General features: G+C 38.3%; 3 protein-coding genes across 3 annotated transcripts; 2 read left to right on the forward strand and 1 right to left on the reverse strand.

Annotated features, from left to right (window-relative positions):
* Positions 1-379: 379 nt before the first annotated feature.
* On the forward strand, positions 380-2,441 carry LOC147870334 (protein ROH1D-like). Its single transcript, XM_087338962.1, has one exon. It carries the CDS (start codon positions 498-500, stop codon positions 1,776-1,778), a length of 1,281 nt encoding a protein of 426 aa, XP_087195088.1. The 5' UTR covers positions 380-497; the 3' UTR covers positions 1,779-2,441.
* A 3,113-nt stretch (positions 2,442-5,554) lies between these two features.
* Positions 5,555-15,811, forward strand: LOC147870335 (fumarate hydratase 1, mitochondrial-like). The gene is made up of 17 exons (XM_087338965.1): positions 5,555-5,827; positions 6,015-6,132; positions 6,878-7,027; positions 7,133-7,243; positions 8,306-8,389; positions 8,463-8,561; positions 8,976-9,026; positions 9,101-9,150; positions 10,507-10,588; positions 10,672-10,766; positions 10,847-10,913; positions 11,538-11,588; positions 11,823-11,918; positions 14,986-15,084; positions 15,190-15,219; positions 15,301-15,366; positions 15,441-15,811. The coding sequence occupies exons 1-17, from the start codon at positions 5,652-5,654 to the stop codon at positions 15,522-15,524; spliced, it is 1,509 nt and encodes a 502-aa protein (XP_087195091.1). The 5' UTR covers positions 5,555-5,651; the 3' UTR covers positions 15,525-15,811.
* A 714-nt stretch (positions 15,812-16,525) lies between these two features.
* Positions 16,526-21,034, reverse strand: LOC147870336 (glutamate receptor 3.6-like). Its single transcript, XM_087338984.1, has 6 exons — positions 20,692-21,034; positions 18,932-20,277; positions 18,252-18,532; positions 17,942-17,973; positions 17,451-17,854; positions 16,526-17,372 (listed from the first exon to the last, which is right to left on the reverse strand). The coding sequence occupies exons 1-6, from the start codon at positions 21,017-21,019 to the stop codon at positions 16,749-16,751; spliced, it is 3,015 nt and encodes a 1,004-aa protein (XP_087195110.1). The 5' UTR covers positions 21,020-21,034; the 3' UTR covers positions 16,526-16,748.
* Between the last annotated feature and the right edge of the window lie 2,686 nt (positions 21,035-23,720).

Below are 23,720 nucleotides of genomic sequence, written 5' to 3' on the forward strand. Positions count from 1 at the left end.
TATTGTGGCATGTGGTAGGCAATACATACAAAACATATATATAGTAGTAATAGGACATAAGAAGAGAAATAAATACATATAGTGAGGTAGGTAGGCTAGCGATGTGTTGAGGAGGAGGACCAAGGTGTGGGAAGAAGAGGCCCCATGGGAACCCATCATGCATGCCCCCAAAATGCAAGAAAGAGGACAGGTGTGAAAGCAAAAAGCTAAGGGCGGGGACACACGGACACACGGACACACGGACACGGACAGGAGGGCTAAGTCTTCCTCTATTTCCTTTCCTTTCCCACACGCATCTCCTTCTCCTCTTCTCCTCTTCTCCTTCTCCTTCTCCTTCTCCTCATTTCTCTGTTGTCTTCCCCTCCCCTCCTCTCCTCTCCTCTCCTCAGGAAAAGCAAAAGCTTGCTTCCTTCACTGAGTGAGGGTCGGTGATTTCAACACTGAATACTACCATTCTTTTCTCTCTCTCTCTCTCTTCCCCTCACTGACAGACAGCCATGCCTGTCCCCCCCCAGTCTTCGTCTTCTTCTTCTTCTTCTTCTTCTTCTCTCTTCTCCTCTATTGGCTCCCTCTTCCATTCCTTCCAAAATAACTCCACACACCCCAACCCTAACCCTAATTCCAATCGTAACCCCAACCGTAATGATGTCTTCGAGTCCAACCTTGTCCAACGCCTCTCTGCCCTCTTGCCCCCTGCCGGTGACCCTGTCTCTCTCAACCTTCCCTTCTTGAAGCAATCCATGGAAGTCCTCTTGGCCACGCAATCCGATCTCCATCACCTCTTGCCAGGTCACTCTGCCGGCAGCCATTCGTCACATCATGCCCAAATGACCCCTGCACGGAAAAAGATGGTCGAAGATTTCCTCGATCGCAGCGTAAAGCTCTTGGATGTCTGCCGTGCCATTAAAGATCGTATCGAAGAGGCCCTAGAACTCCAAGGTATGCTAGAATTGGTCATTTTGTGCTTAAGTTCAAAGAGAGGGGGGCTATTGAACAAAGGCCAAATAAGAAGGGCAAGAAGAGCTCTCAAAGAGCTTCTCTTCTCCATGGATCGATCAAATAACAATAAACCGTACCATGACCAACAAGATTCATCATCAAACTCTCATCGATCTTTCCATCGAAGCAATACTGAAGCCCTCAGCGATGGTGCCATGTCAGTATCTCATGATCATCCTCAAAGATGGAGGTCTTGGCATGCTCATTCCACAAGAGGGGGTTCACACGAGTCTCTGCTTTCACGGCAGCTTCAAGCAGTTGGGGCTGCCCTTGTGCCCCCACGGGTGGCAGCAGGCGATGTGGAAGAGAGCTTTTGTGCAGCCGTTTATGCTTACAATGTTGTAGCTGTCTTCTTCCTAAGCACACTTTTAGCCACCCTTCCAACTCATGGCGGAGGTTCTATCAACATCTCGAGCTTCGTCCACCCAAGGGCTTTTGTATGGGGGGCTCCTCTAGCACATCTCCACGACAGGGTCCAAGATGAGGTTCGGCGTCGTGTCTCCCGAAACAGTCCTAACTATGCTGCCATGTTGGAACTAGACCAAATCTCGAGGGTAGTCCATAAATTGTTTGCATTTGTTACCGATGATGATGCCCTTCCCAACTCCCCCGATGCTCTGGATGAGTTCAAGGCCCTTGTGAAGCAACTCGAGCAAAACATGGAAGAGATCGAGAGGGATTTGGCCCCCCTGGGCCAGCAAATCAGAGTCTTCTCTAATAATTTGATATCTTCGAGGATGGAGGTTCTCGATATGCCTTCTACTACTCCAGCTGAATGATATATAGGGCTGTTCATATCTTTTTGGTCATCAGGACTATTCGACAACAATTTGAGAAGATTCTATGCCAATGAGGCAAGGGACTCATAGGGAGTATATTAAACATTGCTCGATACTCATGGATACTCATGACTACTATGCGCGTGAAATGCTTCCTAGTCCAAAAATTATGTATAAGAACCAAAGATGTATAATTTCTATGCTAATAAGGAGCTAGCCGGTGGTGTTTTATACAACTCGATGCTATCTACCGTCTTCGTCGGTGAACCCTTTCACTTCATCGAGATGTTCGGACAATGTTAATGCTTATTTTCATGAGCTATACGAAGGTTGCATGGATTTCATTGTTCGAGAAGAACCAAAGAAGAAGGGCTTCACTTCGGAGAAGTGGCATTCTTTCAATGACATTGCCACTGGTGATTGCGTAAGAAGGTTTGTTTTTTGCTCCGAGTTTCTATTCCTTGTACAATCTGGACATGTCTCCATATATGTTGTGAAGCGGAATTTAGGATTTTCCTTGCATTATTGCTGTATGCATATGAAAGACTAGTCGTGACTTAGATCGCTCGCTCGTTAAATATTAACAACTCATTTTTACGTTTTGATATAAAGCGTGTACCTTACTTTTGAGATTGAATTTATTCTTGTGGTTTGTACTGAAGATATATAGGCCCTGCCTGGAATTTTTATTACTCTTAAGGTAAGGCATGCATATGTGCATGATATCGGACATGTATGATAAGTATGGTGATTTGCATTTTTAGACATGTATGGAGTTGAAGGTCAATGGATCAAATTGTAATGATGTTTTTGAGGACACAATGTCGAGTATTGCATGATTGCCATTATATTGCTGACCCAAGAGATTGGTCAGATAAGGATGACTGAGCAAACTCTGAAAATATTTCCACCTCATCTGTAAAATGTGTTTGCTTAAATGCAAACATATATAAGAAAGTGGAAGTAAGCAATGCCAATTTGCAAAACCTTTTGATGGATCAATATTTCTAAATATCAAATACAACTGCCAAATATTGGCTGTCACGATTATATGCTATGAAAGTTCATCAAAGTAGTTGAATTCTTTGTGGAGTGTGACCGCTTAACTCAAACTGATCTTATGTCTGGAGTGTATGGTCTCTCATGTAGGCCTGGAAATGTCTTTAGGAAAAGTAGTATGATTTGTCTCATGTTGTTATCGATGATGGGTATGGTTATGGAGTAACGTGTTCAACAAGAATATCAAAGGGATCAAAGAACCTCCCCAAGTCAAACTAGTTTATTGATGATGTAGGCAATGCTAAAGGGGTCCACATGATTGTGTTTACGTATGGATCAATTTTTGGGCCTACCTAAGGTTCTATAACTGCTCTCAAGGTCAATTTCTTATTTGAAAGCATTCATGTTCCCTTGGCTTGGATCCAAATGGTACATACGCTCATTCTTGTCTTTTACATGCTTTTATCAAAGTAATTGTCTTTTACATGCTTTTATCAAAGTAATTTAACGAATGTGGCCATTCTATGTGTGCATGAGCACTCTCTTCATTTTGCTAATATAGGCTGTGACGTATATAATTCCTTACTAATCATGAGTAGTTGGAACAACCAACACTTCATTATTAATTTTGTTTGAGCGATAGATTTGCATTCATAATTAAGAAAAACTTAACATTAAGTGCTTTGAACACAAACAAGTTTTGTTATTAGGAAACACTACATTTCCATGATTATGGGTTATAACACACAACCATTACTTTATTATCAGACATTAATTAATAATAATATATCCAAATTATTAAAGTTGTAAGAATGTTGTACATTCAATGGAACTCCTAATTTGAAAACAACAATAGTTAATCATTTGAAATAATCAAAACTCTCCTACTTTTAAACTTGCAACCTCAATACAAGATGCAGGCACAATCTTGAAACATATGCATCTACTTGTGCATGAAGCAATGCAAATATGGTAGGAAAGGACTAGCTAACATTAACTCACGTGCAATATATATGAGTTTATAGATGTTCGGTAAAGGAGGTTACAACTTACAATCCTCACATATTACATATTATATATAGTCAATCCACTATGATTAGAACATGAGCTTAGAAACATCCCATTATGGCCAAATCACAATTAAGAAGAAACACAAATTTGGAGAGATGAAATATTTCTATCTCATCAATAGGTTGGTTAACATAGGCCACTAGTTGGACAATCCTGGTATATCATAACCAAAACAATAACGTCATAATATAATCATAAGTATGTGCATGATATCTCAAATCACCCTCTTTTCTCTAGTTATGCATCATGAAAGATTTTTGTCCTCTACCAATCATCATTGGCTCCTTAACACTTGGCATTCTGTTTGACATGAAGAAATAATTTGCATGAGCTTAATGTGATGCAAATTTGAAGATAATTAAAAAAAATACAAAAATATCGTTTCAAATTACTAATCTATCCATATATAAAATAATCAAACAAGGGGGTCTAGGGTATTTTTAAAACAATCAAACGTTTTGTTTTAAAGTTATCTTTAAGATTTGAGTTGTGTGATTGGGAATTTCATAAGTGATTTGTCACCTTCTTTGTATAATGCAGAAGCACCTAGTATTTAAGGGCTCATGTTTTGAAATAATTTGGAAGAAAACATAATATCATGAGGTTCTAAGTAAAATGTGCAATGCATATGTTGATTCGTAATTGCATTATGGTTTATTTTCTATTGAGATGAAAAATAAGATCCATATAGCGATGGTAGGTTTATGTGAGCTTTTCACTATCTTATGTTATGGGAATGATGAGTGACCAAAATTCTAATATTTTCAAAAAAACATTGAGCATAATAGTATTCTAAGATGAGCACTTGTTGGGAAATTAATTGTCTACGCTATTTATCTAAGAGAAAGATAAATTGATCTCTTGCCAAATAAATTCCACAAAGCTATTGACAATTCAAAATTATGGTTTGTAACTCTCAACCGCATTGTAAGCTTGTGTGCCCAAAATTTGATACTTTCCCTTACTAGGAGATATACGAAATTATTGGTACTTGAGATCATGCATGGTGTCGCAAATAATACAAAATATTCCAATGCCACAATAAGCAATATTCTATGCAGGGGAATGTAAAGAGAATACAAAGCACAATCGTGGAAAAGGGTTTTAATTGTGAACATCTCTCTTGAGCCAATTATGTTGGTCACACGATGTTGGGCTTTGAAAGGGCAAATGTTAAATAAATTGAAAAGAGAAAGAAAGAAGCGAGAAACCGCCGAACGATGCATTATATGTTGAAGTACAATGTGAATCCAATCTATACATTCGAGATGATCAAGAATGACAATACAAGAAAAGCCCATTTTTCTTCAAATCGAAAATGTGAATTAGGGGGTTAAGAGAACAAGAGGGAGGAGATGTGAGCATAATGCCATTGAGTTAATCAGCTTTAGAGGAATGCCATTGGCATTGCATTCTTGTGTGTTTGTGGACATGTCAAAACGCTTCCTGCAAAAGCTTGTCTCCGCCTGCGGGTGTGACGTATGGTAGAGACAAAGTCATAGGATGTATGTATGCATGTATGTATGTACATGATTGGGCGTGGCAATGATGAGTGCGGACAAACACGATGGGTGGCGATATGTTCTCCATTTTCTCTATGGGCAAGGCCCAATTGCGTTTTGCGTTTTGCGTTTTGCGTTCTGCTTTCTGCTTTTCGCTTTTTCCCCATAATAATAGGTTTTGTTTTGAATACTTCATGCCGTCTTCTTCTTCTTCTTCTTCTTCTTTCTCATTGGCCTCGTTCCCTGTTTGAGACTGCTGAGTGAAGAAAGAAAAGGAGAAGCAGCAGCTGAAGCATCAGCCATGGCGTCCTCTCGCTTCCTGTTACTAGCTCTGAAGAATCGCACCACTCCCGCTCGCTGCAGATATTTTCGTTGCCTTTCTTCTTCATCTTCTTCAAGATCCATGTCTACTACAGTCTTTGCTGAATTCAGAGAAGAGAAAGACACATTTGGACCCATCAAAGTTCCCGCGGACAAGTAATCTTCTCATCACATCATCAGTGTCCTTCCTTTTCTTCTTCTTATTTATTTGGCCGTCCGGTCTTCCTTTCTGCATTTGTTTCAAATTCCTAGCAAATAAGGGATCTGTCGTTTTGGCAATCACTATAATTACAATAAACAGGAAGGAAGAAAGACAGTAATAACCATTCCCCTCTTTTCATAGGTACTGGGGAGCACAAACACAAAGGTCTTTGCAGAATTTTGAGATTGGTGGAGCTCGGGAACGTATGCCTGAGCAAGTTATTCAAGCTTTTGGGATCCTGAAGAAGTCGGCTGCAAAGGTATTTGCTAATCGCTTGTTGTGTTCTTTACAAGGATTCTCAACAATTTTCAGCCAAGGAGGCATCCGGCATTGTTTCAAGTACAAAAAAGCAACCGTTCTTTTTAGAATCTAGCTAGCACCATAGTTGTTAAAAACGTGTATTCCACGTTTAGAATACGTTGTAGAATACTCTGAGGTATTCTATGTTTTAGAACTGCCATTTTTTATTTTTCACGTATTCCATCTAGTCTAAGAATTTGCGTATTCTACTTCTTTAACAAGTATTTAACATTTCAAAAAAGTTTAAAAAAATTCAAAAATTTAAAAATGATTTGTTTTGAAAAATAAACTTTAAAATTTAAGAAGTATTTAATGTATTTTACATGTATTCTACGTATATAAGGTATTCTATATGTATTCTAAGTTTTTAACGCATTCTATTTGTAAAATACATATTCTACATGAATTCTACACGTATTGTATGCTAAGTATTCTATAACAATGGCTAGCCCCATGTTACTGCTACAATTTCATGGTATTATGAAAGAAAAGACAATGCCAAAAATGTTTTGGAAATTCTAATCTTACACCCTATAGCATTAGGAATGTGGCACCTCAACAGCAGGAAACCCTTAAAACTTTTTAATATTCATCAAAAGGCAATTTTTAGAAATTAAAAGTGTATATCAAACCATGAAAATAAATTTAGGATAGGTTATGAAGATGTTGCGGTGACTTGGCTCTTACCTTTGTGGATTTTACAGGTTAATGAAACATATGGTCTTGACAACAAGATAGCAAAGGCCATAATGGAGGCTTCCCAAGAAGTTGCCGAGGGCAAGCTAACTGCTCACTTTCCACTTGTTGTTTGGCAGACAGGAAGTGGCACTCAGTCCAATATGAACGCCAATGAAGTCAGTACTCCTATTAGGAGAGAAATCATCCTTCATGCTCTAGGTTGTACATAATAAGATAATGCCATGCTTCTATTAGCTAACTCCCTAAATTTTTACATTCAGGTCATTGCGAATCGGGCTGCAGAAATATTAGGCAGGAAAATTGGGGACAAGGCTGTGCATCCAAATGACCATGTAAATATGAGTCAATCATCAAATGATACTTTCCCAACGGTAATTCCCTGTCATTTGATCTACATCTGAACATGACAATGCTGAGGCGCAACGAAAAGTGATTATGCTGAGTTTTATGCCTTTTTTCCCATTTGATAAGAATAAGATGTAAGAAAGCACTCTACGTGGTCACACGAGCAATGTACCACTGCAAGCTTTTGCCTGATTTGTAAGGGATGCTTTCTTGAGATGCTGAATATCCCGTGATGACCAACATTATCAAGTAGATAGATATGTAACAATTTGAAGTTAAACAGCCTGAAATTGTATCATAGTCTCTATACAATATCTCAAAGCCCAAATGTTCATATCTGGCCTTTGTCACAAGATACCACACATAGTACATGGAAAATGTTTGTCATTTTTATGCTCTGTTCCGCTGAGGTACTGCCAACTCATGTAACAGAAACTCTCCCTCTTGATCTGTTCAAACGTGTTATGGCATAATGATGATGAAATTGAATCTGCATGGAAGAATCCTGAAGAGTCTTATATTCTAGTTGCATGCGCTGGAGAAACCAGCTTGTAGATATCAACCTTCATTCAAATGTCTAGACAATTATCTTGATCACAATCATGACAATAAGGACGTTTATGGGATTTTTCAAAGAATTTGAAATAAACATTCACAGCTGCCATTTCTCATTTTGTAAGAAAGTCAATAACACAATCTACATGGGAACCGAATAAATTTGACATAGCCGGGCTTATCATCGGATAAAGAGAAACATGTTTTTACTATGTTACATCAGATGAGTTTGTTGGCTCAATGAAGAGTAGTAGTGCCCAATAAAAAATAAACCCGACATGCAACTTGCATAAAGAAGTCATGTAATACGTTGGAAATTATTATCTGCATGGGTAAACATCTGCCCACCTGCCATTGGATTCAAATATGAAAGGATAACTTAAGTTAAGTATTGATGCTGGAATCAGCAGGCTTTGGAAAGTTTGTTTCTTGTTTAGCTGGTGGAATTGCCTGTTATGAACATTTACAGATTTCTATAAATAGCTTTTATGCTATATTAGCTGATGTGCTGTATGGGGTTGGTTAAACCACAGGTGATGCATATTGCAGCTGCAATTGAGGTCAATCTAAGGTTGATTCCTAAATTGGAGAGTCTACATGCGACTTTGGTGGAGAAGGTGTTCTATCAGCTCTTTGGGCTTCCTATTATTAGCTTTATAAATTTGTATCTAATTTGAAATTATGTAGTAGGTTGAGGAGTTCAAAGATATTGTGAAAATTGGACGCACACATCTACAAGATGCTGTTCCATTGACACTTGGGCAAGAATTTAGTGGCTATGCTACACAGGTGGGGTTTTTTATTCAACCCTAAGGTTGATACATGTAGGAACTGATGTACAGCTTTTCGTATTGATCCTCAACCTTTGCTTTTAGGAGATAGAGCAACTTCTTAAGGGCCCACACAGCTGTAATCAATTGACTTGAACATGACCAATTGAATTTACAGAAAGTATAAATTACCTGCTTCTCTTTTTGAATGAAACTGAATATGCTTAATTTTAAGGTCACTTGATGATTGGAGCAGTATATTTTGTTCATGATTAAAGTAGGCACTATGGATTGAAGATTTGCATAAATGTTTCAAGAACAAAGTTGAGATTCAAAAATTATATGTTTGGGAATTTCAGCAAGGGCGAGAATGAAAGGCTGATTTTGTGGAAACCTTTTGGTTTTGGAATTTATACATAGTTGTATCTTTTAGGTAAAATATGGGATTGAACGTGTAAAGACAACTCTACCAAGATTATACCAGGTGTGTGACCATATTTGCCTAGTTTGGTTCGCATGACTTTTTATATATAGCAAAGTTGTTCCGCTTATTGACAGCTTGCTCAAGGTGGAACAGCAGTTGGCACAGGGCTGAATACAAAGAAGGGGTGAGTTATGTGTTATTCTTCAAGAACTGTTAGTGTTATATTTGGTACTTATGAAGAAAAGTAATTGTGTCTAATTTCTCAAATTAAAAAAACTGTGATGGAAATGCAACAAGAAATACTAATGACATGTCAAGGTGCTGTCTAGATGTGCGTAGTCAAGAGAATTACTCATAATTGTAAGTTATATTTACATTTCTAGAGAAGTTCCTTAAAGAAATCATGATGCTTGAATGCGCTTTGTTCTACCCTAGGTCATGTTCTAGTCTTTGCTGGTGTGTTTAATTTCTGTAAACCACATACTTGGTTTGTTATTTTAGATTGATTTCCAGGTTATGCCTTGCTAAAGGATTATTTCAAACAATATCAACTTATAGAGCATGAAAGAGTTCAAAGATGAGAAAGAAAATTTTGTCTACGAATGTTCTCTAATGTAATTATGTGCAAGTATGATTGTATCTTCAATAATGTTATCAACATCTGTCAAAAATCATTATCTACAGAAAGATAGAAGAATGACCATTGCATCTTCACGTTTATCTTGATATGTGTGAACACATCTGAGGCAATTCTTTAATTTATGTTCGCGTGGCTATCAGAATTTTTGGGAGGATCATTAGAAATTCGGGGTTATGGCAACACATTATTGACATGCTTAACCATACATGATCATGTTCAGAGATTTTCTGGTTTGGGCTTTGAAATACACAATCAAGTTTTAATTTCTATGCACACTTGCACACTTGCTCATTATTGTTTTAGAGAATCTTCTTTGTCAAAGTGCCATTACAGTTATTGATTTCTTGTAAGATATTCTTGGGCAATGAACTTTTTCCAAGATTCAAACGAAGTTAACTCAACAATGTTATTATAGTACCATTTAGTCAGTTCTTTAGATTGTCATTCTTTGAATGAAAATGAGTGTCACATTCAGTAAGTACGCAAGAAAACAATTCAACTGTGTTGTGCCTTAATGACCAAGCACCAACATACTTATCTAACGATTTTATCTTTGTACCACAATTATGTTACAGAAAGGCCATTTAAACAGTGTGCATGTAAAATGGAAACCATAAGGGCATCCATTATTTCTGTTTAACCAGAATTTCCTTTGATGCAACCAAGAAGTCCAGGTTCGGAATACTTTTATGAAAATGATCTAACACAGTAATGTAAATGTAATCATATAGATATGTCGAGACACAATGCTGACATACATCCAACCATTAAGAAGCAAGATATGTTCAGGAGGAAAACATTTCTGCTGTAGTTTTATCAACTTGTTAAAAGTGAGTTGTTGCAACAGATTTTTTAAAATATTGTAATAACTCTTTCGAGGGTTTGCATTTCTGGGAGCAGTTTTGATGTTAAAGTTGCGGAAGCAGTAGCTGAAGAGACTGGTTTGCCATTTGTTACAGCAGAAAACAAGTTTGAGGCTCTGGTAATGTGTTACATGAGAAAGTGTGAATCTAGGAGCAACTGATTATCTTTGTAACGTTTTTATAGCTCACTCTCTTCTATCAGGCAACCCATGATGCAATTGTAGAGTTGAGTGGTGCCTTGAATACAATTGCTGTGTCATTGAATAAGATAGCAAGTGATATACGTTTGCTTGGAAGGTTAATGAAATTTGATTACCTTTTGATTCATCATAGACTTTCCATTAACATCTGCTCTGAAGGCTCTTCGTTTTTTCCAGTGGCCCTCGTTGTGGATTAGGAGAACTACTCCTGCCAGAAAATGAACCAGGCAGCAGCATAATGCCTGTAGGTTTTTTCACACCATACAATGTCTTATATGTTTTTGTTTATGTATCTTAAGTATATGAATATTTGTATGGTTTATCATGGGAAGGCTGCAAATCCCATGAGTCGTTATTGAAATAACTCTTTCAGGTAGAACGCTTATCAAAGAAAACAACTTGTAACTGTACAAAATGTCAATTAGAATACATCGCATTGTCAATGTTTATGTTTGATCCCTTGTATTCTAAAGTAAGTGAGAAGAAGGTGAAGGCCAAAACAGCCACATGAGTACCACAACATAACTAAATGAACATGGGTTTATTCCTGGAATATTTTCCTTGAAAATCAGGTACCTGAGTTTGTATTCACTATGAATATCATGGATAAATAGTGAATCACAAATAATGAACGTTAAAGCTTCGATTGAACATGCTATCCTTTGAGAAAGTCCGAAGAGGAATGCTTGACGTCTAGGAAGCTGTTTCTTGAAATACATTTTTACATATTAAAAGAGAAGAAATGTAGTATGATCTAGAATGATTCAATGAAAATGCTGTTATTGGTCTGGTAAATGGACTTTGGTGTAAGCGAAAATGAGCTAGTATATATACTAGATAAAGTGACTTATGTAGACTTACTTTACAGGGCAAGGTGAATCCAACACAGTGTGAAGCTTTGACCATGGTTTGTGCTCAGGTAAAATTTTGACTATCATCTTTGTGTAGTAATTCCATATGTCAAAACGAGTTTGGGTGATGCTGTGTAGTCGGATGTCCTATGTATGGAACACATTGTAAATGATCAATCTCTAGAAAATATGGTTAGTCTACTAGCATTTATACATGCTTTCTGGTGAGGCTAGATAAAACTTATTCAGTTTCATTCGAACATCGAAATATGTTTTTATGTGTTTTGGTTTTTAAAATCAAGGTTATAGGGAACCATGTGGCAATAACAGTTGGAGGTGCTCAAGGTCATTTTGAGCTCAACGTCTTCAAACCTCTTCTTGCTAATGCTGTCCTTCAGGTATAATGGATTCATGTTATCAATACGAAAACAGAAAAAAGCAGTAAGTGTATTGAAGATGCACGATAATAGTATTAATGCATGTAGTAGAAGGTTTTATTAGATCTTTCATAAGCGTGAAGTGCATAACTAATTTGTATGGGTTGAGTAGTGATGTGAGAACATTATATCTGAAGTTGTTTGGTCCTAGGGGACGAGGCTATGACAAAGTTCACCATGTGCATTTGGTTGTCCTTGTGTGGATTAGACATGGTCAGTGATGGGGCGGTTATATGTCTTATATCCTTGTAGTCGTCGTCTCCATTGTTCTCAGCATTCATCTGCGTGTTGTATGCTGTCTTTTCGACATATTGTTACTGGAATTGTGGGCTTATGAAAAAGTCAGTGACGTGTGATTGCCATCGCATCCTTGTATTTTTTATGTTTGAGCAAGACTTGGCCAAGATTTTGTTTGTCAAAAGCCTCCATCATTTGTTGAATCGTGGTGAAATCTGCATAGAGGGTGGCACTCTCTCTGATGTGCTTATAAGTTGGGCACCTGCACACAAAATGTCCCCCCTCACAATCTCTCCTTCACATAATTTGCAAAATGTTTTTGCTTTTGTTTTCATAGTGTTTCTCTTGCTTTGATCTAGCTGCTGGGTAGAAACTCTGAGTTGGTGTATTGCGTTGTATGCTGTATGGGGCATATAGACATCCGTGCACCTTGGTGTCTGTTTGAAGCCATCTTGTAAGAAGTTCATGAAATGATCTTTGTAGTAGGCCATCTTTGGGGGAAGGACATCCGTTGGGATGATCAAAGTCTTTTGGGTATGGAGTTCCCATAGGGCTTGCACAGTGCCATGTTAATTTTATCGAGGTATCCGATATCAAAAGGGATGCAAATTCAGAGGCTATTGTTGTTGAATCACTTCGCCACTTAGTGAGTACCACACTCGTTCTCCATATTTTGCTATCACCATTTCCTCCGGTGCTTCAAATGGCTTCCATTTAAGCCTTTGAAGTGGCTTGATCTGGTTTGGTTGATGAGATTCACTGTTTGGAATAATGCTTCCAATGTGGTCAATTGAGATCAGATGATCACGTGTGGGGTGGAGACTTTGGTACATATCATCCATGACAACATACTGACTAGTGGACGCACTATTTATGGTCACATGTGCATGGGAAGGCTGGGACCCCTTATGGGTATGCCATATTGCAAGCAGGGCTGACCATGGTGTACGCATAATTTGGTACAAGGCTCTAGCATGCTGAAAGTGGCATAGCCTTGAGTTACTCGATCATTTACGACTTCCATCATAGAGAATATCTATCTAGTCATGCTTGTAATATTGATTCGTAGTCACACATAAAATCCATTACTCCAACCTGCCCTCCTGATAGAGTGAAGAAAACTTGTTGGCTGATTGGCATGGATGTGTGGAATATCATTAGCCATACTATTTCCTAGGTTATGGTGAACCCTTTTTGGCTGCAAAAACCATCGAGGACATTAAGATGATATTGTAGACCTGAGTCAGATTTAGATATGAAGATTATGTCATCAGTATTAAGAAGCATGTGATGGGCATACCTAATATGTTAATTCTCTCGCCGCCTCCATGTGTGATGTAGAATGCTTTTCTTTGATGTAGATTCTGAAGAGGTATGGAAGAGTGGCCATCCTTGCTTCACACTGATGGTGCTTGTGATGACATATAATAGCCCTCCACTGGTTCCATCACTTGCTCAGGCCCCCCACATCATGTTAGAGGAGTTTTTGGAAGCATGGAGCTGCCTTTGTGGGAGATGTTCCCTTGATACATTATCAAAGGCCTTGTAAAAATTTACAAAGCATCCACATGATCTTTCCATCTGGCTTATTTCTTGAAGCAGCATAATGCAAAGGTGTAGTACAGTGAGACTTTGATTGTGGTGCTACGCTATTGTGAAAATTGATCTGTGTGCGCAGACAAATGCAGAGCTTCTATCTGCTAGGTGGGCATAGCTTCGTTGGCAAACTCGAAATCCCACACAAATTTACACAAGACGAGATTGATGATAAAAAGTATGGACTAAGTTTTATTTCAAAAATATATGATCAAAGGGCACCTTTATTTAGTGGATCTTGCCTAAATTCAATGTACTTTCCATACTTTCTATGTATAGAAAACCATGGGTTATTCATACGCAAGAACCATGGTCTGAACTTATATGCAAAAACCATGGTCTTAACCCGTGGTTTTATACATATGATTTCTCTGATAGTTTTGTCCTTTGCTATTTCAACAAGATCTATTAATTACATTGGGGTAGTCACATACATTGTTATAATAAAGGTTGAAGGTTCAAAACCTCTTCATGCATATTCATATATACACTTGTATATGTATATATTTATTTATTATTTTGTTGAATAGTATTTGATAGGTGTGAGTACATGTTTTCACACTGTATGCCAAAGAAAACATGAGGAACATGATACAAGCTTTCAGCAATAAGAATTCCATGGTTGTGAATCCTTGATCGGGTTCTCTAATATGTTTACAGGCAATTGCCTGAGTCTTTGCTCATGAAGAGGTGGTATAAATCTCACTATTGTATTTCCTCATAAGTGCGATTTTCTGGCATGCGAAGTTGCATATTTGTTGTGATCTACCAAAGGTTTTGGTTTTTAAAAAGTTGCCAACGCATCTATTTATATCCTTGTTGTGCCAATTATTTCGGGGCATGTTACCAGGAGTGTGGCATCTTGATGGCATTTGGAGATAAACTATTGATATCAGAGGTATAAGTATAGCAGAGAGTTGGGAAGTGAGGGCATCGAAGGGTTTGGTTCGATCTTGGTGGAGTCCGTGTTGCACATTGAAAATATGATCCGTGGCATACATTGTTTGCTATATTAATTTGCATCTTTGTCACGCAAGATAAAGGGGCTATCCAACCCTGTAGTATGGCTTGCTTTTTGTGAAAGGGAATTCTTCCTATTTCATTTGGAAATTGTAATATGAGTGCACGGACTTAGTGGTGTCTTTTCACACCCATCAATATTTGGAGAATGAGTTCAAATCATTTTGTTTTTCAGTCATTGCGGTTGCTTGGAGATGCAGCTGATTCATTCAGGAAGAACTGTGTTGTTGGTATTCAAGCAAATCGGCGCCGGATTTCCCAAATTGTCAACGAGGTTTGTAATCAAGTTTTTTGGCATTTCAATGATCACCAGAATAAACTTTATTAGGTCAATGAACTTCTGTTTTTACTAACTCCCACGAGTTTGGTTTTGCAACAGTCATTAATGCTAGTGACTGCGCTCAATCCGGTAAAAGATAAAAAAAACTTGCTATTTTAGTTCTTACAGGATGCCACAGACTAAAATGTGTTTCGTCTTGTGAAATTCCAGAAAATTGGTTATGACAAAGCTGCATCAGTAGCAAAGACGGCACATAAGGAGGGAACTACTCTCAAAGTATGTGTCATACATGAGTGGTCGGATATATGTTTCTCTTTTATAAATTGAACTAACAATGCTTGTTTGATCAGGAAGCAGCATTGAAATTAGGAGTGCTTACGGAAGTAGAATTTGACAATTATGTTGTGCCAGAAAAGATGTTAGGACCAACATAGGCCTATATAATCTAAAAACATGTCCAACTTCACCGGCAAAGTTGTGACTCTTCACCAAGTTTTTGTGGTCTCCATTACAGCTATCAAAAGCTTGATTGGGTGATGGGGAAAAATCAATAAGACTATTATTCTGTGTGACCAATGGGAGGTGAAAAATGTGCAGACTTGACTGGCCACACATTCTGTTTAGGTACATAAGTACCGAACTTTGGAAATCATTCATCCAATAAATTTACCAATTAATCCTGTTAGTTTGTATAAATTGAAATATCTTAATTTCTTGACAATCTTGTTTGCCTCTCTTTATATAACAACTTATTTGGTGATGAATGAAAGGTTTTATGAGTATTATTATTAGTTTGTATTCCTAAACGTAAATGTGAGGCATTGGTGTGACTAGTATCATTGTGTAGAAATGTCTGTTTTGCAAAATGAAAAACAGCATATCGTATGGCATATCTCCCTGAAAAGTTCCAAAAGTAAGTGTTTGATCAAAGATTTATAAGCCAATGATAACATTAATAGCATGAACTTGGATCTTTTATCATAATTATGTTGTTCACAAGGCTGGGGGAAGGGAATTCTGTATCAGCAGTTCTGTGGACAGCTGGATGGTTGATTGATTAAAAGAGCAGCCATTTCACATGTTATCATGAAATAAATGACATTGAGAGACATTCTTACTTCTAAGAGACCAAGGAATAGAAAATTGTATCATGGTGGTCAATGCAGTAAACCTTTAAAACTAAATGATATCATAAGAGAAAGTCGATATCCCAGACCAAATCAACTGATGTGTCAACTTCCATACCACGAATTTTCTTTCATTTTCCTCATACTTAGTCCTAAGTATGGCACCTGAATTAGATAAAAGATTATACAGATATGGACCTTATGGCAAGTAATAAAATGAGTTCTTATCCACATTGAATACTCAGTAAGCAGGGTATATAATAATACTAAAAATAACGATGACAAAGCTGTAGAATACATCTTCTGGTTAATCATTATTTTGTCAGCTATACATTTTCATGCCCATTTGAAACGTTTCTGCACATGGTGATGTCTGTCATACCAGACATGTTACCACATTTCTAAAGCAGCACTGATACAGAACAGATGATGATCTGCCCGTTTACCTATCAAGGATAATTCTTGAAGGTTTTGATTTTTTGTGTTTAGGGGAAGTTTCCACTCTATTGCTGTGGAATATCTGTAGAACATTCATGGAGAACTCTGTTTTAATTCTGTATTATCAACATGATTCGGACTTTGGTCGGCTAGGGAGTTCTGATATGATGGAAAGTTCTGATATGGTGGGAAGTTCTGATATGATGGGGAGTTCTGATACGACGGGGAGCTCTGAGAAAATAGGGAGCTCTGAGATAACGGGGAGCTCTGATATATTTGAGACATTTGATCTGTCGATGAACTCTGATCTGGTTCAGAAGCCACATTCTTCTTCTGTTTTCCACTACTGCCAGACCCCCTCTTTTTATCTTTTGCAATTGCCGATTGATTCACATATGAAGCAAAAGATTTGATAAATCCTTTGCTCCTAGATGTAGGATTTGTGGACTCAGAAACATCTCTTTGCTGTCGAGAGAATTGCAACAGTAGGCGAATTAAATAAATGACAAGGCTCATGGCCGATGCCGTGCCAGTGACTAGAAAGAGACCCCAAAAACTACCTAAGCTTAATTGAATTGATTCTATATCGTTAGTGGCGGTTGCACAATTGCCAGATGTTATCCAGGCATCTTGAATCTTTCGGAGTTGTCCACTCTCTGATATCTTCTGAATGGCTTCAGATATATCAATTGCAAGCTGAGAACCCTTTGGGAAAGCCTATCAGGAAAAGAACAAAGTGTGAGGGCTGTCTGATTAACACATACACAAAATCACATGTTATGTTTAAATGCTTACATATCCCCATCCTCCTTTTGTGAATTGGTCGCCAACAATAGAGAAGCCACACTTCATGCTCAGAAAGACTTCCACGTACGGAAGCTCCTCAACAATGGCAGCAACGCCTCCCCCGGCTGGACCCTTTGTAAGAGCCTCAGCGTAATCATTTATGGATGCCATACCTATTAGCCTTTCTGCTGCTATGTTCATGTTAATCAGGTAGTTTTTCACAAAGGATCCAGTTTGATAGCCAATAGGGTCAGTACCGGTTTGTAGGCTGCTAATACCTTTAACAACAGGAGTAAGCTGGTGTATTGTCAAGATTGAGGTTAGGTTAGCAGTATAACTTGATGTGATGATGAGAACTACAAACAGCCAAATTAGAACCACAACTCTCCCGAATGTGCTCTTTGTTCTCTCTCCTGAAAAGTATCATACCATGATTTAGTTATAAACCATGAGTTAGTTATATACTATGTAGATTGGCATGATGAATTAAACGCACTTACTTTGTGAGAAAAACAGTGTTGAGAAAGTGAACCTGCATTCACCCAAATTCATTCAAAACGGGCTTGAAAAATCCAAAAGTTGGAAGTGATAGAAGAAGCAGTGCATTAACTTTTGTAAAGAGGCAAATGTGGATATCTGAGGTGAAAACAATATGTGGAGTGTAGCTTGTTTGATTGCTTGATAAATCAAAACACCACAAAACTACCTAAACCTTCTTTGATGCACTGGAAGTGGGATAAGAGCTTTCGGAAAGATGATGGACAGACAGGTATTGCTGACATAAAACAGGTATGAAGACAGACATCTTACCATAAAAGAATTACAAATTGTTTCCTTGGGTGACCGCGGAAGTCCCTGTTTTTCTTGTGCTCAAGCAACCAGACTACAAGTCCTGTGAAGACGAAGAAAGCTAGAGTTGTGCACCACATAGCTGGTGAGAAAGGTCGCAGGAATGCCCATGGATAGCTAGAATGTGACCCCTGTACCGATATAACCACCACAAGACCCGAATCTTTAAAAGATTGAGTGAAATCCACTATCTCCATTCTCTTTGTTGTGATTGTTACATCGCCCACCACTCCATCAAAATTCTGGAGATCCATAGCATTTGTTAAGAACACAATTGACATTTCCAATCATTTGTTACCTTCCCAGACTTTTCTTCTATTACATGTGTAATTAAAATTTCAATAGCAATCAAGAAAGGAAAAGTCAACGTTCCCATAGGGGATGTGAATTGTGAAGAAGTCTTTTCAGATTCTGTGGCCCAAAGTAAAAAGAGAACATTTGTCAAAATATTAAACAGTAGTTTCCATCAAATTATCAAGAGGAAACAAGAAGTGAATGCTTACATGCTCAATGACCAAACTAACATGGGATGACTCTGATTCATGCAATTATACAGTTTTGCTATTCAAAACAGTTATCTTTACCGATATATATCTATATATAATGCTGAAATGGCATAAAATGTGACTGTTTGTCCTTACCTTGTGAGCTAAATCAGTAATCATATCATCATATATCGGTCCTGATTCATTCCCATATAATTCGAATGTGTAGGGAACAGTGTACGGCACGTGCCTCAGAGCCTCTTTGAACACATCAATACAGTAACCAGTGATATTTGTTTCATTGGTTGAATTTGATATAGAATAACTTAGAAACTGCTCAAAACCTATCTTCTTTGGAACTGCTATCTTCAAAGGCCGGCCATTTTTTGGAAGAACCCATCCTCGTGGTGCCTCTTTCAAGTTGCCAGGCCACAAAATTGGCAAAGCAGAATCTTGAGACTTCGCAAAATTGGCGTCACTGACATTGATAGGCGGATTGACAGACAATTGAGTTTCGTTTGTCCAGTAGCCGACTACCTTAAATTCGTTGCCAACAATGTTAAGAATCTGAAATGCTGAGCGGATAAGATCGCTGTTTGAATTCAGTTGTATAGAGCCTGATGTTCCCGGAAAATGTGTGCGCAGAATAAAGCTGCTGAGTAAAGGTCCTCCCTCAAAAACTTTGAATTGAGCCAGGTCAGAAGAACTACCTGCAGCAAGGGTGGGGAAGGTGGAGGCTTTAAAGGTGATGTTGAAACCTTCCTGGATGTAGCTGTTGATTGCATATGCAAGCATTCGGGTTGCATCATATGCATAGAAACCATAAATAAGCATTTCGCTTGCACTCACTTCCAATGAAGACCGATTATTCCATTCAGAAACGAAAGCTCTAAGCTCTGGTGATTCTGCGACATAAGCACGGAACCCGATAACACCCTGAAGACTGTCGAATACGCTAGTTTCTAGAGGAGAGGAACTCAGTGTGCTAATCATGAAGTCAGACGCAATCCACACATAACCACTCGTCATCATACCCTGATTTTTGGCCTCGGAAAAGAAAAGCAATGAAAGATTCTGTGGCATGTGAACTACGTAAACTCTTGATTGCATTGAAGCGAGATAAGTTAGGACGCCACTAATGGTGGTATTGTCACTGTCTGGCATGACGGCCACTTTCTCTACCATGTGAACTCCGACTGGCTGGACGGCATCACTGAAAGCAGCAACTCCGCTGCTTCCATAGTCATCATCTACGTAGACGACAACTGCGTCCCTCCATCCATACCTTGCTATCAACGATGCGATAGCTTGCATCTGCATGGCATCGCTATGTGCAATCCGGAAGAAGTAGGGATACTGGTGCTCGGAGAAGGATGGATCAGTGACTGCAAATGAGAGCAGGGGAACTTGGGTAGCAGTTGCCATGTGAGCGACAAAGCGAGAGACAGCAGTTGACTGAGGCCCTATCACTGCTATGACCTCCTGCTTGAAGAGCTGCATGGCTGGAGGAATAGATACGAAACCATTGTTCCGGAAAGAACATTCCATGAGCAAAAACCTTCAGTTATATATAGGAATTCTCACATATTGGAGAAATGCAACCCACCCTCTTCTCATATATGTACATATAGAGAAACAAAACTATAACATGATTGAAGAGCAAAATCCTCAAACAGAAAAGGAAATATTTCCAGTCGCAAATCAAAGAATTCTTTTCACAAACAGAAACGGAAGAAATTCCAGAGTAAATCATGCAATCCTTATCACATATAGAAATGTCTCAACATCTCTAAAGAGGTGAGGCAGCCTACGAGACCAAAACAATCCATATACATACATACATACACACACCTATATACATGTATTACTGTATAGGTAGATTATATATAGAAACATAAATAAGTGCAGAAGCTTACCAGCAGCAACCCCAGTGAAAGCGCTACAATTAGTATCCAGCATGTGTAATACAAGCTCCGAGTTATTTAGCAGATTCTTGTCTTTGTTAATATCATCCAGCGCCATCTGGATAGCCTTTCTAGCCACTCTTCCAATAAAGGTGTCATAGGAAATAAGAGCCCCAATATGAATGACTGAAGAAGCATTCTGCGCTCCTGCCATGTAGTGGACATCTGGGCAAAGGAAGCTACATATTGATATGATGGTGATGAACAGACTCAGACTCACATAATTCCTGCTGCAAATATACCCTTTCCTGGCCTTGCATATGTTGCCTAAGATCCCCATGCATAGATGAAATGTATCGAATGTAATCAAAGACGAGGAAATAAAACCTCTTGTTTGCAGTGCGCGTGAATAGTCAGGAGATACCAAAATAATCTTATAATGGAAGAGTTTGGGATATATATATGAATAGAATTTTGTTTGAGAGCCTCGTATATGAGAAAATTATTGTCGAAGAGTCTGGCTATATATCCAGAAGACACTAGTGTGCGTAGATTACCAGATTCTTGTAAGTTTCTGGGTATATGACCAGAAGGCACCTCTGTTGATGAAGTGTCGCGTGTATTCTATCAGATTCTTCTAAGATTCTGGGTATGTGACCAGAAGACACTCTTGTTGAAGTGTCTGGTGTGTGTATCTTATCAGATTTCTTGTAAGAATCTGTGTATATGATGAGAGTGGCGTTGAAGATTGTGGGAATATGATCAGATTATTGTGGAAGAGTTTAATTAAAGTTTCGAATTTGCTGTGGTGCGCTCATAGCATATCCATGGAAGATGGATAATAATAGTAGTAGTAATAGTGACAATGGTGATGGGCATGAAAAAGGTTAGGTTTCTCTGTGGGACGGATATGGTGATGGGTACAGGGGAGAGGTTGATAGGTAATGGGGTGCTGATTTGTTTGCTATGGGTTTTAGTGATGGAAAAAAGACGCCCCTGCTTTCCTTGATGATCATTCATGCATTTGAACCACCCATAAGCAAGCAAGCAAACAAGCAAGCTTTTTATAAGGATGTAGTACACCCAGTGATTGATCATACCGGGTATCATTTCTGAATCTGTCTGTGTAACCTTTGGTGCACCTTATTTAGGTGGGTGCCCTTGCTGTATGAGAAGTCAAAATCCACCATGTGGGAGCTCCTGAACCCATGAGGCTCCTCATAATGGCTCTTTAATGACATCTACATGGAATGAGACTGGAGGGTTTGTCAAACTTCCCTTAATTTAGCAAAGCAAAGCACCCTCTAGGGGGTTGGAATGCCTATTTTGGGCCATTTCTCTAACTTCATTTTGATTTCTTTCTTGCGTTTTTCTAGTTTTGTTGTGCCACACGATATTCCAGTTAATAATGTACCCATGTGGATGCTAGACTTGGCATGTTTCTTAGCTCTGGAAAAGAAAGATAGTTTGGAAGCATCTCTATGATCTCTATATATGGTCTATCTCGCCATATAGTTAAATTTGGCTTATGCAGGCTTATAAAAACATGAAACAGAAGTATGTATGGGAAAGAAACTGGGTCATCCTTAAAACTATCAATCTATTTGACTCTTATTGTTTATGGCAACTAATTTTGCATCGCTTTAACCCAATAAGGGAGAGACTAAATTCACCTAGACTTACATGTCAGATTGTCATTTCATTCAAAGAACATCATCAATCACTCTCGAAAATAATAAGGAATTTACCAAATTCAAAAAGGGCTGTGCCAAAGCAAAAAGCATGGGAAAAAATTAGAACAAAAATTAAGATAAGAGAAGAGGTATAAACTGTACTGTCATCCATTTTATGGCCATCATCATCACCATCCTCCCAATTTTCAGATATAGAATAGACGATCTGTTAAGGGACTACTAATTCATGAAGTCGAAGTGGCCAGTAGATTGATGTTTCTCTCATATAAAGAAACGGCCTCATGTCCGAGCCAAAATGGCTCGTAGAGATTGTTGTTTAATTAATTCCACATAAAGGAAAATACAACTTTTTATATTTTGTGTTCAGTTGCATGTGATTTGACATCTTTATTAGATTTGTGCACTCAAATACCTTGTTTATTTGATATATTAGAAGATTGCTTCTTACAGAGGAAACACTATTAATAATACAGCATGACATGCTACGAATACTGCATAAAAGTATTGGCTGATCCGTATATTGGCTCATATGTGTGCACAGAATGTGATCAAAATCTGTAAATGTACATCTATTGAAAAGGATAAAATTGTATGCATGATATCTCCAAAAATTTAGATGTCGTACTCAACATGCTTTTTCTCTACAATCATGTACAATATTGATTCACATATTGTGTGCCTTCTTGTATGCTCACATAAGATATATTAGCAAAGTGCAACGGTTGCTCACTTTTATAAGTCTATACAAGGGTATTATGGAGAAAATGAAACGTTGTATGATAAAGAGGAGGGATCGCCACATGAAGAAATTTCTCAAAAAGGCTGTGTTTTAAGCCTCTGATCACATATTTATGTAACGCACATTTAACAACCCTCTCTACTTAGCGTTAGATAGAAGTGGAGTAGTGGGCATTGATCTCGTATCTCGGCCAACACTTGATTCCGAGCTTCATCGATGCGACCGAGGCCCAGGAGAATAAAATTACCCAATCTGCCTACTTCTGAAACTGGCATGAAACATTTTGATCTCCTCCTTCATCAATCCGATGATATTTCACCTATTGGCCTCCGAAAAAGAGAAGTAGATGCTGAATTGTTGTTGAATCATGAATGATGTGATTTCAGTGAATGCCATGTGTTCAATCTAATATGTATTTGTTAAGAGTTTATGCACATCCCATGTACGTGTAAACAGCAGGCACTCGATACACATATCCAATTCCCTGTTGAGAGAAAGAAAGCCTTTAAGCTTTTGCATTAAACTTCACCACACGTGCATATTATTCCCCATTAACCACTTCTTCTACTGATTCCATATGTCAGGGTCAGTTTAGTGATACTGGGGTG

The sequence above is a fragment of the Azolla caroliniana genome, unplaced genomic scaffold (assembly GCF_043228905.1).
Source record: "Azolla caroliniana isolate FFs.n. ecotype wild unplaced genomic scaffold, voAzoCaro1.0.p SCAF_1, whole genome shotgun sequence".
NCBI classification, from domain to species: domain Eukaryota; kingdom Viridiplantae; phylum Streptophyta; class Polypodiopsida; order Salviniales; family Salviniaceae; genus Azolla; species Azolla caroliniana.